Below are 17,129 nucleotides of genomic sequence, written 5' to 3'. Positions count from 1 at the left end.
AAATTGACGGATTTTGAAATGACGTTTTAGAGCGTGACACTACAGGTACATGTCTTGGGCACACAGCCTTCTTTGCGTGCTTTTTTGACCATAACATGTAGGGGTATTTTCACGCGCAAAATGAATTTTAAAAAAAAAGCACGCAAAGAAGGTTGTTGCCCAAGACATGTACTTGTAGTGTCGCGCGCTAAAACGTCATTTTAAAATCCGTCAATTTTCGTCTACTTTAAAGGTACATTGTGAACGAACCAATGGATGAAAAGTTATGAAACTAGCTTTTAATTAAACCTTGATAAGTCATATTTATAATTCACTGATGATAAAATTCGCGAAAAGTATTAATATCGTTCCGAATTACAACCTACTTCCTAAAATCTCATTTTGCTTTCTAATACGCGCGTTGACAACGCAAACTTTACCTAGACGAGCAGTGTTCGATTATCTACATTGCGCGTTAAAAATATTATTTTTGAATGTTATAAAGCGATAAACGATTTTTCAAGGCGATTTTATATTCCATTTAAGTTTAAATAAACGGGAAAAATTGTCAGTGGAATATTTCTTATCATTTGGTAGGTTAATTAACTTTTAATTATCGCCAAATGGGGCGGAGAAAAACTTTCAAACCAAGTTCCGCGCAATCTCGCCACGAGAGGCGCTGTGTCATTTTCATTTGAAACCGACAAAGCTTATAGCCTCAAATTGAATTTTTAAAAGACAGTATTTATTGTTAAATATTTTAACTTAAAATGAAATTAATATCATTTTACATTTGAGTAAGAATAACGTAATGCAATGACGAAGATTTTTACCAAGATGGCGCTATGTATCATTACGTGATTTTCTCATTTTTATTTAATAACGGCGTGTGAATGAGTAACGGGGGAAAACGTATCTGACGGTCTGCTATAACTCCGGAAATTCTGGAAACTTGTTTGTTATTGCGTATTTTCAAGTTAATATGTTATTTTCAATAGAAAAGTAATTGTCAAGAGCTAGAGGTTTTGAAAAAAAATTAATAATAAACCTTCAAATAGCAAAAATAAGTAATAACCGACATTTTTCTAGTCTATAATTACTACTCAACATGGCTTTAAACCAAGGCGTAATGAGACAGTTTTGACCCAAAGGTTTAAAAGCAGAAGGAGAAAACATTCATTATTATGGTATTTGGAAAATTATGTTAAAATAAACCTTCTAAAAGTGCAAATAAATAAAACTCCGTAATAACTTAAATATTCTAGGTTGTGGGAGAAACTTGTAAGGGCCGTGTTTGGGTCCCCAGCTTTTAGTATGTAACATAATCACTCATAAGTATGCCATAACAGCATTTTCGATAATGAAACCTTGTTCACGGGTTATGACGTAAAATACGTCACTTACAATTCCGTGACGAAATACGCATCATCAACTTTACTGATTGGAAACGGAAGTTAGTGAGAATTCCTCGCGCGTTTCTGGCTTTGCCCATGTCAAGTTTAGTTCGTGCCTCGCGATCACGTGATTTCATTTCCATGGTAACCTTTTCAATAGCGCAAGGATTATAAGCATTTTTGCATTTTTGGGTCCGCTTAATGTATGTTCCGCGTGAAACAAGGTCTCATTGAATTTTTTTCAATGGAAATGTTATGGAGAGGCATACTTATGAGTAATTATGGCTGCGTTCAACAACTCTAAAATAGCTCAGCGCTGAGCTCAACGGTCAGCGGTTTTGTGTTGAACGGGTTTTTTGACTTCCGGTTTTGACGTCGCGTTGATCATCGGAGACTCAGCGAAAACATCGGCTGGGCGAGATGGTTTTTCCGTTGCTCATCGGTGTCGTGACGTCATTCGACAAAGTTAAAGGAGGGGTACCAGACGATATTTTGTTCGTTAAGTCAGCGAACTATATAAATCGTACAACAACTTTAGATTTTTGTGACGTACCGTTGATTAAAAGAATTCAACGATAACTCAACGGTTTTTCTCCGTTGATAGTTGTTGAACGCAGCCTATGTTACATATGGTTATAGTAGACGGCAGAGGCGTTTTTTCCCGTTACTAAGCCTAACTTCCGCCGATAGGGAATAAGGTGAATTAACACGTGACATCTTGGATTAAAAACGTGTTAACACGTTTTTAATCCAAGGTTACATCGAGTGTGCGTCGGTCGCCGTTATCAAATAGAAGTGACGAAGCCCCTTCGGTTGTGTAGCGCCATCTTCAGTATATTAGAAGTGAAATTCTATCTCATTAAATGATCTAATAATGTCACAACATTTTATAGAACCAAATTAGACATTTTCGGATATTTAAGATGATTTAAAGATTTTTAAAATAGTGTCCGTGTAGGGAGTTTTTACAATTTTCCTTTAACCACTTATTTTAGAATGTACTTGGTTTTCTTCCGTAGGTTGCTATTGAACCGAAATGGTAGCTTTCCTCAATCGTAAAAATATTTTAAATCACAGGTCTAGCGCTCGTAATTTTACAGATTTCATTATTAAAATTATATTCATATATATCTATCTCTGGCGTGACATTACGTCGTTTGTCGCGTTGAGCCGTAATCGACGGGCTGGACAGAGTTCGTGGATTTACTGCCGGTCGAAAAAGAAGACGTTACCGTCGCCTGCCTGTTGTCGTCCGTCGTCTTACAGTATTTGGCAGGGTCCTCCATGGCCCACGGCTGCAGATCCGCCGAACCGAAGCAAACGAAACCCAAAAGGCCCAAAAGGACGATGGCCGAGACGCAGTAGAACACGTAGCTCCACTGTGACAGCGTCACCTGATTTTATTACACCAGAGACTTAATAAAATACCGTAACTCGGAGAAGAAATACAATCTTACATTGTTGTCAATTATGGAGCCCGTGACTAGGGGACTTAGAAAACCCGTTGTATCCGCTATTGTGAACAGAACTCCAGACAGAGTACCTTAGGGTCAAGGAGATTTCGTTATTCAAAGGTCACCGGTTAACCAGCTATTATGCAGTTTAGTCAAAAGTGACATAATTACCAAAAGTGTGGCAATCCCTGTACTTTCGTATGCTAAAGGTTTAACGAATGCTCGACTCAAGATCGACCACATAAAAGACTATTTATTGACGCCTTTCTGGATCTTTTTTTAGTCTATGGTATTATATTGTAGGTAGATGGCGATAGCATCTCCACAGAACGACGGAAAATCAAAAAGTACACTAACTTTGACCAGTGCTACTTACAATTGTTAGTCCCTCCGTTCCTCACTACGAGGCGTTATTTGTTGGTTTTAACTTCCTTCCCTCCCCAAGGCATACTTTCCCTTCTCCACTCCCAATTTGTATTTCGCTCGTAACATACATTAAGAAATAGGTCCGATTGACACACTTTTGGTAATTATGTCACTTTTGGTTTAGTATATACCAGCGTATTGCGGAGCCATATCCACAATGGCAATGTAGTCACCCGAAATGGACAAGGCCAAGAAGAATTTGGACAGAATGATGAAGACACAAGCGGCAATGACGTCGCAACCGGACCAGGTTGTCGAAGTCCAACATATGGCGGCTCCCACGTAAGCTAGTCGAGGTTCATTGTTTTGACAAACACATTTTAAAAATTAAAAAATTGAATGGCTGAATAGAGGTTTTTACCCAAGATAGAGAAGAATTTCCGGATGGTATTAATTTTCAAGCTGGTCCTTTTCCTCAACTGGTCGGCCGTGAAGCCGCCCAAGATTAGACTGAGAGCCGAAAAACTGTACATGGCACCATTTACCAATCCGTTCTGACAATTACCATATAAAATAAATTAATCAACATTAACATTACAACAATAATAGATCGAAGCAACTGGGAATAAACAACGTATTGTACGGTTTTGTACCCGATGCACTTTTAGAATTTTGCGAACGGGAGCTTTGACAGTCGCCATCTGTTTTTCAATAATATTATTAAATTAATAGTTATATGAATTATATTATACATTTATTTAAATTATAATGTTTTAATAATATAATATTATGAAAATATTTATAATTTAAAATTTTAATAGTAATATAGTTGATATTACTTATTTTTATAATTTAGTATTAATGATTTGATATATAAACTTTAATATTTAACATATAATAACTAATTTTTATTTTATATTAAACTTTTACATTTAAATTATTTAATATAATACATAATTTTAATATTTAAAAAGACACGATAGTTCTTTTCCAGCCAGTAGAGGGCGCTATGAAATGTTTAGTAGGCGGGGTTTGAAACATATATAGTAGATCACATCACTATAGCCTAATGTTACATTTGTTAGTTCTCAGTTGCTTTGATCCGTTCTTGATTAAGTGTAAATAAAATACCTGTTCGACGGGAATATCGTAGACAGTTTGCATAAACAACGGAATAGCGGTTTGTTCCGTATGCGTGCCCCAAGCGTAGGTGAAACGCACCAGAAACAAACTCCAGAAGGGCGCGGATTTGAGTATGTCGCACCAGGGCACTTTGGCATCCCTCTAATCGGAAGAACAAAGCGGACACGTAAGAGCTCGATACGAACAATACACTCTCGACCTTGGTTACTTTTTTGAGGGCGGAAGATTCGTCGATCGAGGTTTTGATGAAATTTCTTTCGGCCGAGCTAATGGTTGGATGGTCGTCCGGGGTACTGTGACCGAAGATGGCCCAGACGGCGGAGAAACAGCAACCGAAGAGACCAGAAGCGTAGAACACCCAAGGCCATCCACCCAGAAACTGGGAGGAGGCGATGACTCCGGACATGACAATGGCAATGGCCGAGCCGAAGATGGAACCAAAATGCAGCGTCGCTATAATGACACTTCTTTCGTTGACCGGCGCCCACTTGCCCACCATCGTGTAGAAAACCGGAGTTACCACTCCCTACATAAAAGCAATAATTTTAAAATTACCGCAGCACTGCGCAACGGGATCATGGATTAAACACTAACGGATGTTCCACCGTTTCCACCTAGGAGCAACAAACAACACCCCACACAAGGAGAACGCAACCCGTCAAAAGTCAAGGATTTTCTTGCGTACATTTTTCATTGGCTAGACGCTTTAGCGCCTGCTGCCGTCGGAAGGGGAAAATTCGGAAATTGTCTTCCCCCCGCCCGTAAAACGTTCAGCGTAAAGGTTCGCCCAATGAAAGTTGTACACAACACTGCGTTAGTGTGTATAAAGGCTAGCTGCGTTCTCCTTGTGTTTGTTGCTCCTAGGTGCCAATAACTAGCGGACGAAAATATTTTCTGAAGTTCAAAATATATCCGCTAGATGTCTATATTGTATTAAGTTCAATGGTTTAACGTTGCCAAGCCTACCAACCCAGTCTACCCCATAATCTCCATCCTCCTAGGGCAAAGGACAGCCTTAGTTTGCCGTACAGCGTCAAGAGGCTCGTCCAATGAAATTCGTACACAACCCTTCGCTAGCGTGTTTAAAGGCTAGCTGCGTTCTCCTTGTGTTTGTTGCTCCTAGGTTTCCACGGGCGAAAAAACACACAAATGCCCTGTCACGTCGCTACCTAGCGGCGCGAGTCCGAAAAACCGGAAATTTATTTTTCTCTGGGCTCTATCCAGGGGCAAACAAACCCACGTGCTTACCTTTTCAGTAGAATCACGGTATAAAAATTCCAAAAAATAAAAGATGGCGCTACAAACTCATATCCGGTGCCCCTGGATAGAAGAACGCCTAGTTAACGAGGACTTTGCCCTAGGAAGCTAGCCCGTTGAACATCCTTTAGTGTTTAATCCATGACGGGATAAAGGAGGTGACAATAGGTACCGCGGCTAGGCCTTGCAAGATCCTCACGAAGAACAGTGTCCCAACACCAGCTCGGGCCGCTGCCGGGATGCAGAAGGCCAATATGGACGGAATCAGAATGCCGGTAAACATTAACCACTTTCCTCCGAGTATTTCGGCCAGGAGACCGCCGATCAGGTGGGAAGCGATGTACCCGTAAAAGATGGCTCCCAAGAGGAGACCTTGCGTGTACGGCGACCATAAAAATTCCCCCGTTATCTTTAGACAAAAATAAACCGTCAACAAACAAGTATGGGTATTAAATATTAAAAGATATATAATACTTCGTCATGAAACGGCGTGGCTGGTTCCAGCGGTACCATGGAAGTGTCGTTCAAGTCGATGACGTATACGTCAGGATCGGGATCGTCCGTCACTGAGCATTCGTCGGAGCTGAGGATGACGTTCTGCAGAGCGGTTTGATTGATCATGGCCACGATAGTCAGGTTGAGATTCAATTGCAGGGTGGTGTAGGCGATATTACCCCAGCACATCAGGAAAATCAGGGAATATCGGGACGGAATCAGGGGCCCACCACCACCACCCGAGGACAATCTGGATCTGTCCATTTCGGATGATCAAGAAAGCTTACGATGCTCTGGAATACAACGGGGTTAGATAATGACCAAGGCCCAAGCCAGCGCGCATCAGTCGATGTTACGAAAATACAAATGGCACGACATTAAACAAACAGTAAAATGCGTTCCAGCGCAAAGACAGCGAGAATGAACCAAATTCTAAATAAAGTGAAAAATAAATCATACCTAAACTTAAGATTAGCGTGTTTTTTTCGAAATCTGAAGTCAACGACCGATGTATGTTGAAAAGCGTCTCGCCAGAATCCGACCCGTCCATTAACTATCCATATGAATCTATTTTATTTTATTTAGGAGATTAGTGTTAATACACGCGCGTAGACATCGCGTTTCGGAGACGCAGTTAATCGCGGTCCATCGCTGCCGCTGATGTAAACGTATTTCCCGTCACGCGGGAGGTTCGTTCTTGGAAGTTTGATCTAGAGAGAACAACAGCTCGAATTCTCGGCGCGGCAGAGCTGAGGCGAAAAGTGGATAGACCGGTTTTTTTTTACGTAATCAGTCGATTTTTAACTCCTATATCAGCGTTATTTTCTTTCTTTCTCGGCGGGCTATTAAAAGCGAGGCAGTCAGGCGCGTAGGAACGTTTTGGATTAAGGGGGGTACAGCTTGGATTCTAAATTTGGCGCCCCCTCATCAGCATCCTTTTTGCGCCCCTTCTTAAACAATTTGGCGCCCCTTTCCAATTTCAAGGGGGGTACATTGTACCCCTGTACCCCCCCCCGTTCCTACGCCACTGGAGGCAGTTATACCACAGTTGTCAAAAGACCGTGTATAGAATTCGCAATACGAGTAGAAACATATTAGACGGCTAAGGCCAGCGTAAGGAAACGTGAACGGGGAAGCTTGTAGTAATACTACAAACAATATTTCTACAAGTTCCCCGTACACGTTTTAAAGGGGTGGCTACCGTGGCTTGATCTATCTATTTTCTTCGGTTTCATCGAATGGCAATGTCGTAGTTAACTTTAAATTTTTAGAAGCATCGAGGAGCGACTGTAGTTTACATCTGCCCCAATACTTGTTTTTGGTGACGTAGGGTACGCGACGATTGTATTAATAGTTGTAGACTAAACTAAGATTTTAGTTTCTTATTATCTTATGAAATATTTTCTATTTGTCATTTTTTTCTCCAATATTTTTTTTTATATTCTACCATTAGGTTAGGTTAGGTTATGTTGGGTTGGGTTGGGTTAGGTTAAGTTGGGTTGGGTTAGGTTAGGTTAGCAATTTCTGGTTCTTTTGTAGCTGATTCGTAATTAATTACTTTGTTTTCCATTGAAACCAGCCATCTTTGGCTCTTTGTATCTTCTCCGAATGCACATTCCCTGTTTTTCATTGAAATATAAATTTTCTGTTTCTGTTGTAGTTATTCCGTATTTAATTACCCTGTTTTCTATTGAAACAAGCCATTTATCGCTCTTTTGTAGCTGCTCCGTATTTAAATACCCTGTTTCTATTAAAACAAGCCTTAGTTTAGTCTACAACTATTAATACAATCGTCGCATACCCTACGTCACCCAAAACTAGTATTGGGGCAGATGTAAACTACTTCCCGAGGGGCTTATCACTATCCGTAATCGGTGTACAAACCTGTAGCTTTGACTGTACTAAGGTGATTACGTAATCGATTACAGATTTTGCACAACCAAAGGCTGTACTCGCTATAATCGGTGTACAGAATTTAAGGAAGTGGCTCTCCCCCGAGAAGCGTAAAAACAAGTTTTTAAGATTGGGTTAGTATATTCATTCGCGGTACCGCATACTTCGTATTTTCGAGAAGTCATATTTTATCAAAATATCGATCGCAAATTTGTAATTTAATATTGGCACCGCCCTAAGAAATTGTGGTGTGAGACAGTCACTAAGCGTCTTAACGTGAAAGTACAGGCGAGGGGGGGGGGAAGAAAAACGTCACCGGTGGATGCTTCAATCTCTTCGGAAGATGTCAATTTTAGTTAGTACTTTGCAGGGTGGCATTGCGGTTTCAAGAAGCACTATATACATAGTTTGCACCGAAGGGAGGGGCCTATGGTCTCCAAGGAAACTGGGAGGGCGATCAAAAATTCAAACCATTTCGCGCGTAGCTACTAAATAGGTAGCCATTTTGTTGGTAATCTCGTCAAAGCTACAAAACTAATTAGATTTATGCTTTAAAATTTTAAATGGGCCCTAAACAAAGCCAGATAAGATTCTAAGGCCGGGTTATTTAAATAAAATATCAAATTACGACAGAAATATCTACGAAAATAAGTTAACAAAGCGTATCAAAGTTAGGCCTTTGCGGTCATCCTTTTTACAATTACCTTCACTATCGAATAAAATAAACAATTTTCGCTCTCCCTTGGTAATTGAACTACTCGAACAATTTTTAACCAGGCAGATAACCATTTTTAACGTGAAAATAATTCCTTAATCATTTGAAAATAATTAAAATCCGCAAACAGACGATTGAAACTGTTAACCCTCCCGTTTTATTAAGAAATCTACACCTTCAAAATGGCGGCAAAGAACCGTTAATTCTTGCTCAAATTAAATATTTATTCTTGGTTCTTATATCTATACTTGGAACTGCGTCATTGATGACGTAGGGATGCAAACTATGGATAAACTAGTGTTGTAAGTCGGAAAATTTTCCGCAGAAAATGACCGAGGCCTTTTTTCCGGCAAATTTTCCGTATTTTTCCGCACAAAATAAAAAAAGTTTTCATTCCATGGTTAGTCTAATACATTGTTTGCAAATTGAAATAAAGCGGCATTTTCGCATCTAAAAGTAAAACTAAACCTCTAGACTAGTTTAAAATGTAACTAGTTAACAATGTAACACTATTAATGTTTTGTAGTATGTTTAATGATATTAGACCTTTTATATCGATAAAAAGTTAAAAACCCTTAAAAAGTAATTATGTTTCAATTTTTTATTTTTCCGATTTGTGGAAAATTAACAACTCTAATATAAACAGTAACTTGAAGGTCCTGGCTCTCGGAAATATTACTTCTTTTCTTTATATTGAAGCGTCTATTGGATATTTGTATAATGCATGGCTTATATCTTCGTTACAACTGTTAGACGCTGAGATGGATTGGGAACAACGCTAAAATTGTCTGAACATACTCATTTAAATAAATAAATAAATGCATCCTCGATAAAGCGGCATTTTCGCATCTAAAAGTAAAACTAAACCTCTAGACTAGTTTAAAATGTAACTAGTTAACAATGTAACACTATTAATGTTTTGTAGTATGTTTAATGATATTAGACCTTTTATATCGATAAAAAGTTAAAAACCCTTAAAAAGTAATTATGTTTCAATTTTTTATTTTTCCGATTTGCGGAAAATTAACAACTCTAATATAAACAGTAACTTGAAGGTCCTGGCTCTCGGAAATATTACTTATTTTCTTTATATTGAAGCGTCTATTGGATATTTGTATAATGCATGGCTTATATCTTCGTTACAACTGTTAGACGCTGAGATGGATTGGGAACAACGCTAAAATTGTCTGAACATACTCATTTAAATAAATAAATAAATGCATCCTCGATAACATAAATCGTAAATATTATCCAACAATAGTGCAACGCGTAAAACGTGAAGAGACATAAATCATCTTCCATATAAAAGTCAAAACATATAAGGATATCAAAGTTTACACGCCCAAATAATCATCAGATATTTGCCTAAAACACGCAACAAGTAAGAAAAACGCAAACACCAAACCCTTTTTGAGAGCAAACAGAGTGCTATTCGAGAGACAAGACGCAATAATAAAAATAGAGACGAGACTCACCCAGAAACAAAACGGGATCGATATCTCCGGGAGACTCAAACCCTTTCAGTCTTTCCCGCCGTTTCCTAAGAGGCGAGTAATTGAATTGGCGCCGTGGAAGAGCGACGCAGTTCAGAAGAGAATCATTTCTCCCCCTTTCGCAGATAGTCCGAATCAATCATTCGACGCTCATCGATAGGCGGCCGCGCGAGAAAGGAAACTATGATACACCTCCACTCTGCTTCCTTCCTTCCTGTTTTTGCTTTTTTATTTCGTCCACCCCCTCCTCTCTTTCGAGGGGAAGTAAATTAAAGTATTACGGTGATTCTTCGCGTCCGCCGCTCCCAATAGACCTTTCTATAAAGTAACATTATCCTTCTTGTTTCGATGTTGCTGCTGCGTCACGGGTGACGTATCAATGACGTTTTACTAAGAAAAAATCTGGACATAAGAGTAAATTCGACGATTCACCCTGTTTTTAAGCATAAATGTAACTGAACTTCTACGTATTTCGTGACGAATGAGCTACATAAAAACCAGTTCAGCAAGCGTAGGCCTCTCTATGGTCTTCTGGTTTTAAGGTAGCTCTTACATCAGTCTCTCTTACGTGTACATGCCTACTAGCACCATAAGTGTATAAAATTGTTACCCAAGTGTGACACTTCCTATTCTTCACACGCTGAAGTTTTACTGAGAGCTATTCACAAGACAGACTGCATTACGGGCTTCGTCACCGTTTTGCGTCCACATGCTCCCGCGTCATACGTAGCATTTGACAACGCCTCACTAGGGGGAGATTTTCTGCTTGTGATGACGTCACTTCGTTACTAGCTCAAAGTGACAAACTTATGGAACAATATTATAGACTTATGCTAGCACGTACTAGAGTCGGCAGATAATAAGTAACATATAATACCAATAAGTATGACAATTATCCAAAATTATCACCGAAATGATTTTCCGAGTTATTGCGAAATTAAGGTGTCAAAATATACTGCTCAGTTGTTTTGCAAGTCCAAGTCGCAGATGGGCGAGAGTATCAGCTTGGACGAATAATTACTGGACCGGTAACCAAATGGCGCGCTTGGTGCTTTTACGGTAGCGCCGTAATCCAATTAATAAACACGTGCCCAATATTAGCGGATGACGTTAGGCCTAGCGTTCTTAGCACGTCACTGTCGTCAAAGCTTACACCTTTATTTCCATTTTGACTATTCATTTTTAAATTTATAATCTATTTAAACCTTCACACAAACTATATATGCAAAAACATTAAAGCGAGCTTCCTATTTAAATGAATTAAATCATTACGCTTTCATTTTTATTCCAATACCTTTATTACTGAATAATCTAAAGCCTATTAAAATTCCTAAAGCCTCACTTCTATTAAAAACAGCGGAATGCGGGTCATCTAACATTTTTACGTGTTTTTGTATTTGGATATAAATATTTCGAGATTCTCTCGGTAGGAGCGCTAAAGGGCGATTCCAATTGTGGAACCGGGGATTTTGCTTAGGTTTCGAGTCCAGTAGGGCTAATTATTCGTCCAAGTTATCAGTGTCCGAAAACGTTCTGTCAGAAAATTAGCAATAACACAATATTAATTGTTATTTTGTTTCTTAACACTGTACATCATAAAGTCTGTCTTGTTACTTAACATCAACCATTAAAATTTTTTTTTTATTCATTTTATTTTTTTTAAATATTCCTGTTGGAAGAATAAATATTTGTAGTGAATCCGACTATTTCTTGGAGGAAAATACCTGATTATGGGTTAGGGAAAATATCAACACAGAGAAGGACAAAAAAGTATAGAACCATGGAATCTCAATTTAAGAGGAACGGTAAGCAAGCGGTTTTTTCACCCCCATTTACCGATCAGAATAGTAGGAGTGGGCCAAGGTCATTAAAGAAAAAACAAAATGGCGCGCGTGTTCAGGCCGCTCAGAGTGGAAGGTAACATAAGAAGAAAGAAAAAGGAATTACACGACGAACATGCTTATTCCCAAAGGTCAGTGTTTGGTTTTTATTACATCGGTATTTTATAACGCACATTTGAAAGTTGATTATATTAAACTATAAACAAGAAGGTGTAATAACCCATAAAAACAAGTTAAGCCTTGGCGAACCTACATGAACTTCTGCTGTGGCTTTGCTTTGGGTATGTATGTTAAAAATACCTTCTAACTTTATATCGTATTATATTTATTGACAGAGAGATATTCATAGAAAAAGAGGAAGAACTATTAATTGAACCTTATTGCGATTTGGATTTGTCAAACTCAATTCCTCAAACAGTGGAAACAATCTGCGCAAACAACTTTAATAACAAGTCTTATGTACTTATTCGTCTTAAATTGAGATTCCATGATAGAACACTTGGGTCTAAGCTATTAGTTGAACCAAGCACATTTCCTTCTACCCAGAATGTATTCACGCGAGCGGAGAATATGTGAACAGCCTCATGATTCCTTTATGAAAATTCACGCCCCTCCACCTTTCCTCACTTCCTTCCTTTAAAGGGGAAGACGTGATCGTAGCATGATAAATCCAGGACATGACTCTATGCGAAAAACCTGTCCAACAGCGCTAACACTATTGCCCCCTATTGAGAAAAACGCGCGATCGCGGACCTACGTCATTTTGGGGGCAAATTTTTTAGGGACAGTTTTCAAAAATAATACACGTGGCCGTCGTAGTAAATATCCTGGAATATTTATTCACAGCTCGTGCACTCTACCTTCAAGAGCTACAGCTAAGTGACGTAGACAAAACATTTTCACATTATAGAATCAACTATTGTTATGGGAAAAATCAAAGGCTCAGCTGAGCAAACCAAGTAATATGTAGCGTAGTTGGTACAACACCAATGTGAAAGAAAGTTGACTAATAGCAAGAACCCTATAGGCGTACTAAGAACACGTAATCATAGCTTTAGCCCGTCGTGGAGCCTCCTAAACTATATTTTCAAAATAAGCCCCGCCTTTTTTATATTTTCCGCCTATTATAGTAACTTAAGTAACCAAAAAAATAAGCGGTCTAAGAACTACTTAAACTAACTAAAAACCACTTAAAACCAACTCTCGAGTAAACATTCGAAATGACTAAATAACTACAAAACACATGCGTGTAAATTGTAGTGCGAGCAGAGCAGCCAGCCACTTATCAAGAAATGATATAAATCGGCTGAGTTTTCTGTTTATTTCATTTTGTATTCAGAAATTTAGTGTAGTTTAGTCTCTAGCCGGGAGTAGTGGATCACTCCTGTAATCCCAGGCGTCCGGGAGGCAGAGTTTGTGGAAGGCCGTGTGAGGACGACCACTAATCCCCCAACGGGTGGTTGTCATACTTCCGCCACGGGTGTCCCAACCATATCCCCAATTATCCCCCCGTTGGCGTGGCCGTAACACATATCTCGCACCTGATTAATCAAGTGGACGAGCGGACTGTATTGTCCCACCCGTCACAATGGCTCATAACGAGCAAAAAAAAAAGTTTAGTCTCTAAACTAATTTAATTATTTATTCGTATCACCAGTTCTTCTTCATTTAAGAATATTATTTGTTTTAACGAATACCACAACGGCTTGTCTAACTATCTTAGGCTAGTATTCTGCAACCAGCCGGGAGTAGTGGCTCACTCCTGTAATCCCAGGCGTCCGGGAGGCAGAGTTTGTGGAAGGCCGTGTGAGGACGACTACCAATCCCCCAACGGGTGGTCGGGATACTTCCGCCACGGGTGTCCCCACCCCTGTCCCCACGTATCCCCCCGTCGGCGTGGCCGTTACACATATCTCACCCTGATTAATCAGTTATTGTGTGTGTACTGGTGTCTAAGGCCTCGGGTCGACACCGATGTTTGTGTATCTCAAAAAAAAAAAAAAAAAAGTATTCTGCAACCGAGTTTTCAGTTACTTCTCCGACGGCGACTGGATCAGTGGAATAAAAATCTATTGTTTTTTTTTATCATTGTATTTAAAAACCATAATTAAAAATAAAAATTAACGGTAAAAGAACAATAAAGGACTATTTTAACAATTTTGGTGATAAAGAAAAAAAATAAAGAGGGTCAAATCTGATGATTCAGATTCATCAGCTGTCGAAAAGCACAAAGGTGAAGAAAAGATTAAGAAAGTCGAAGAAGTTCCAAATGGTAAATTTTATATTTGATCATTTTACTTTGCACAATACTGAAATGGTAAAATTCTACACCGTGTTAAATGAAAATTAATATCTTTAATCTTTAACACGGTAGACCTAAACTCCTAAGGTAGTAAAAAATGTAAAGTTTAAAATAAACAATACTAGGCGACCCGAGTCAGAGTCACCGGCGCTCACCGATTCCGATTTCTCCAGACCTTATAAAATTATAATTATAATCAATACATTAGTAACACTACTGCCTTAAGAAACTAGCTATTTTTTAATCTTTTAGGCCCCATAACCTTTTCAGTGCATCTGAACTACATATATTGAAAATAAATTTGAATCTCACTAATTTTTCTTACTATAATCTTGTAAGCACTACATTTTGAAATATAATTTTGTAAGCACTACTTTTTCAAAATATAATTTTGTAAGCACTACTTTTTCAAAATATAATTTTGTAAGCACTACTTTAACTTGACTATAACTTGACATTACAGAACTTTAACACTATTTCGTAATATAACTTATACCCTTTCAATGAATCAATTCATATAGTTAATTGTGTACTTCTAAAACCTTTAATTTTATTAGCTATACAAGAGTTCGATACGATAACTTTGACTAAATCCAATGAAATTACTGAAACTGGCTTAAAGCTTCGCACCGTTCGCACGGTTCGCACCAACCTTTCAAGCGCCACTGCAATTAGTAACTTTAATCAATTGCATTCAAAGGATTCTGACGCACTAATACAGAATTATTTACTCCCTGTTTCTCCGAACCATCCTCATCACTTAACTATACCTGCTAAAGAGTGCAAGGGGAAGTCTTTGAGATTTCAAGAAAAATGGTTTAGGGAGTATTCTTGGTTTCATTTTGACGAAAATAAAGGTAGTGTCTTGTGCTTCTTGTGCATATTTGCATTAAAAAAAAAACTACTTCCGCAAAAACATGATAAATGCCTAAAGGAATCGGATCTCGTAAACGGAAATGGAATAAAAAATTGGAAAAAAGCCGTCGAAAAGTTTTCGTCACATGCAAAAAGTGCTTTACACCTCGACGCTGTTCTCAAAATACAAGGATACAAAAGCATTACTCCAGTGGCCACTCAGCTTTCGAAGGAGTTAGATCTTCAGCAGAGAGCGGCACGAGTATCTTTAAGAGCACTTTTAGGTTCGGTACAATATTTAGCACGCCAAGGGATTCCGTTCAGAGGCCACGAAGAAAAAAAAAGGAAATTTTCCTCAATTAAACCTTTTACGGAGTAAAGATATTCCTGAACTGAACGAGTGGCTTAAAAGAAAAAAACATTATACATCACACGATATTCAAAACGAAATGGTTCAGCTAATGGCCCACAAGGTTTTGAGAGAAGTTGTTTCTGAGATTAAAGAGTGCAAATATTATAGCCTTATCGTGGACGAGACTTGCGACATCAGTGGGCATGAGCAGGTTGCAATTTGCGTGCGCATCGTTAAAGATCTCGAGCCTTTGGAGTTGTTTCTCGGTTTATATGAAACGTCTTCCACTTCCGGAAACACGTTATACAACATCATAAAGGACGCATTAGCCAGATTTAATTTGCCTATATCAAACCTGCGTGGACAATGTTACGATGGTGCTAGTAACATGTCCGAAATTCGGAAAGGAGTTAAAACACTATTAAAGGCCGATCAACCGCTGGCGTTTTATTTACACTGTAGTAATCACAGTCTAAATTTAGCACTCGAAGATACTGTCAAACGTAAACATGGAATTCCCTTAATGAGAGATGCACTGCAATATGTTAACGACGTAGGAGTAATTATAAAAGCCTCACCTAAAAGGAGAAATAGGTTCTTAGACATCGTGAGAGAAGTAGCCAGCTACCTATCTCGCTAATGTTATTAACTTGAAACATGTAACTTCGTAGGCTTCCGTTGATTTTTACAAAAATGTTTGGGAATAAACTATAGTGCGGGGCGAAGATCAGGCACGTCATTTGGGTGGGGCCAGGGGGACCCCTGAATTTTCAGCTAAAAAAGTTCACGAAGTTTTCTAATACCAACTCAGAATCGGATGAAGTACAAGGAATATCTTGGGAAAATGTGATGTTCTGACTATTAGCCTGAAAATCACTAGCAATCGGGGGTGGATTTAGGTATGGTCTTTATGGGGTGCAGCCTCGGGGCACCGTTCAATCTAAGGGACCCCTTCGCGGTCAAAAAATAAAAAACAATTTGCATATAAAAATTTAAGAAAAATAAATTTTTATTTTTAAATGCATCTGATACCCCCAAACTTGAGTTAGAGTTAGTCTAGCGCCCCAGGGGCGTAGGAACCGGGAGGGGCAGGGGGGCAATGCCCCTACTTAGAATTTTGTTGGGAGGGGCAACTAATGTTATTGCCCCCTCCAACATTTTGGTCAGTTGAAATTTTCAAAAGGCTCAAATTATCATTTTAAAAGCATATACAGTTTATAGAACCTCAACTGTGTTTAAATTTCAGTCTTTTCCCGCCAATTTAAATAGTAGTAAACAGTACACATGCATTCGGAGAAGCTACACCCCATTAAAAATTCAAAACCATTCTCCAGACCACTTTTCGTTTCTCTTTGCCCCCTCCAACTTCTAGAACTTTCCTACGCCCCTGCAGCGCCCCCAAATTTAACGCTCCGCTAACGGTTATAATGCTATAACTATTTCGATTAAAAATCCCAAAAATACTAAATTTGACGCGTTTTTGCCCTTCAATTTTCTTTTTACTAGCAACTTCTGCCCCCTCCTGAAAAAATCTGAAATGATGCCCCTGCCGATGACCGTCATATCTTGATTTCCTAATACTATTTTATA

The 17,129-nt window shown here is 38.8% G+C and overlaps 2 protein-coding genes across 4 annotated transcripts; one reads left to right on the top strand and one right to left on the bottom strand.

Moving 5' to 3' along the window:
- Positions 1 to 392: 392 nt before the first annotated feature.
- LOC149940725 (sialin-like) lies at positions 393 to 10,339 on the bottom strand. Of its 3 annotated transcripts, none has more exons than XM_090178770.1 (9): positions 10,172 to 10,339; positions 6,068 to 6,381; positions 5,766 to 6,002; positions 4,545 to 4,862; positions 4,325 to 4,477; positions 3,615 to 3,747; positions 3,385 to 3,540; positions 2,831 to 2,916; positions 393 to 2,767 (listed from the first exon to the last, which is right to left on the bottom strand). In XM_090178770.1, exons 2-9 carry the CDS (start codon positions 6,350 to 6,352, stop codon positions 2,522 to 2,524), a joined length of 1,614 nt encoding a protein of 537 aa, XP_090034896.1. In that variant the 5' UTR covers positions 6,353 to 6,381; positions 10,172 to 10,339; the 3' UTR covers positions 393 to 2,521. The 3 variants fall into 3 exon arrangements, with proteins under 3 accessions (XP_090034896.1, XP_090034897.1, XP_090034895.1); XM_090178769.1 differs by lacking the exon at positions 10,172 to 10,339 and adding an exon at positions 6,548 to 7,176 and having other exon boundaries at positions 394 to 2,767; XM_090178771.1 differs by lacking the exon at positions 10,172 to 10,339 and having other exon boundaries at positions 6,068 to 6,455.
- Positions 10,340 to 12,072: 1,733 nt separating this feature from the next.
- Positions 12,073 to 16,179, top strand: LOC149940724 (zinc finger MYM-type protein 1-like). The gene is made up of 5 exons (XM_090179357.1): positions 12,073 to 12,161; positions 12,366 to 12,489; positions 14,215 to 14,302; positions 14,890 to 15,443; positions 15,490 to 16,179. The coding sequence occupies exons 1-5, from the start codon at positions 12,073 to 12,075 to the stop codon at positions 16,177 to 16,179; spliced, it is 1,545 nt and encodes a 514-aa protein (XP_090035483.1).
- The last annotated feature ends 950 nt before the right edge of the window (positions 16,180 to 17,129 follow it).

The sequence above is a fragment of the Leiobunum rupestre genome, chromosome 6 (genome assembly GCF_980474605.1).
Source record: "Leiobunum rupestre chromosome 6, qqLeiRupe1.1.hap1, whole genome shotgun sequence".
Lineage (NCBI taxonomy): Eukaryota > Metazoa > Arthropoda > Arachnida > Opiliones > Sclerosomatidae > Leiobunum > Leiobunum rupestre.
The sequence above is the reverse complement of the archived record's forward strand: the minus strand, read 5'-3'. Positions and strand labels throughout refer to the sequence as shown.

Bases quoted from the DNA above. Each gene is read 5' to 3' on its own strand.
- LOC149940725 (XM_090178770.1), bottom strand. From the start codon at position 6,352: ATGGACAGATCCAGATTGTCCTCGGGTGGTGGTGGTGGGCCCCTGATT. The intron at 4,478-4,544 runs GTAACCAAGGTC...TCTTCCGATTAG, and splicing joins AATCTTCCGCCCTCAAAAAA to AGGGATGCCAAAGTGCCCTG. The intron at 2,768-2,830 runs GTAAGATTGTAT...TAATAAAATCAG, and splicing joins GCTCCATAATTGACAACAAT to GTGACGCTGTCACAGTGGAG.
- LOC149940724 (XM_090179357.1), top strand. From the start codon at position 12,073: ATGGCGCGCGTGTTCAGGCCGCTCAGAGTGGAAGGTAACATAAGAAGA. The intron at 12,162-12,365 runs GTCAGTGTTTGG...ATTTATTGACAG, and splicing joins GAACATGCTTATTCCCAAAG to AGAGATATTCATAGAAAAAG. The intron at 14,303-14,889 runs GTAAATTTTATA...TAATTTTATTAG, and splicing joins AGTCGAAGAAGTTCCAAATG to CTATACAAGAGTTCGATACG.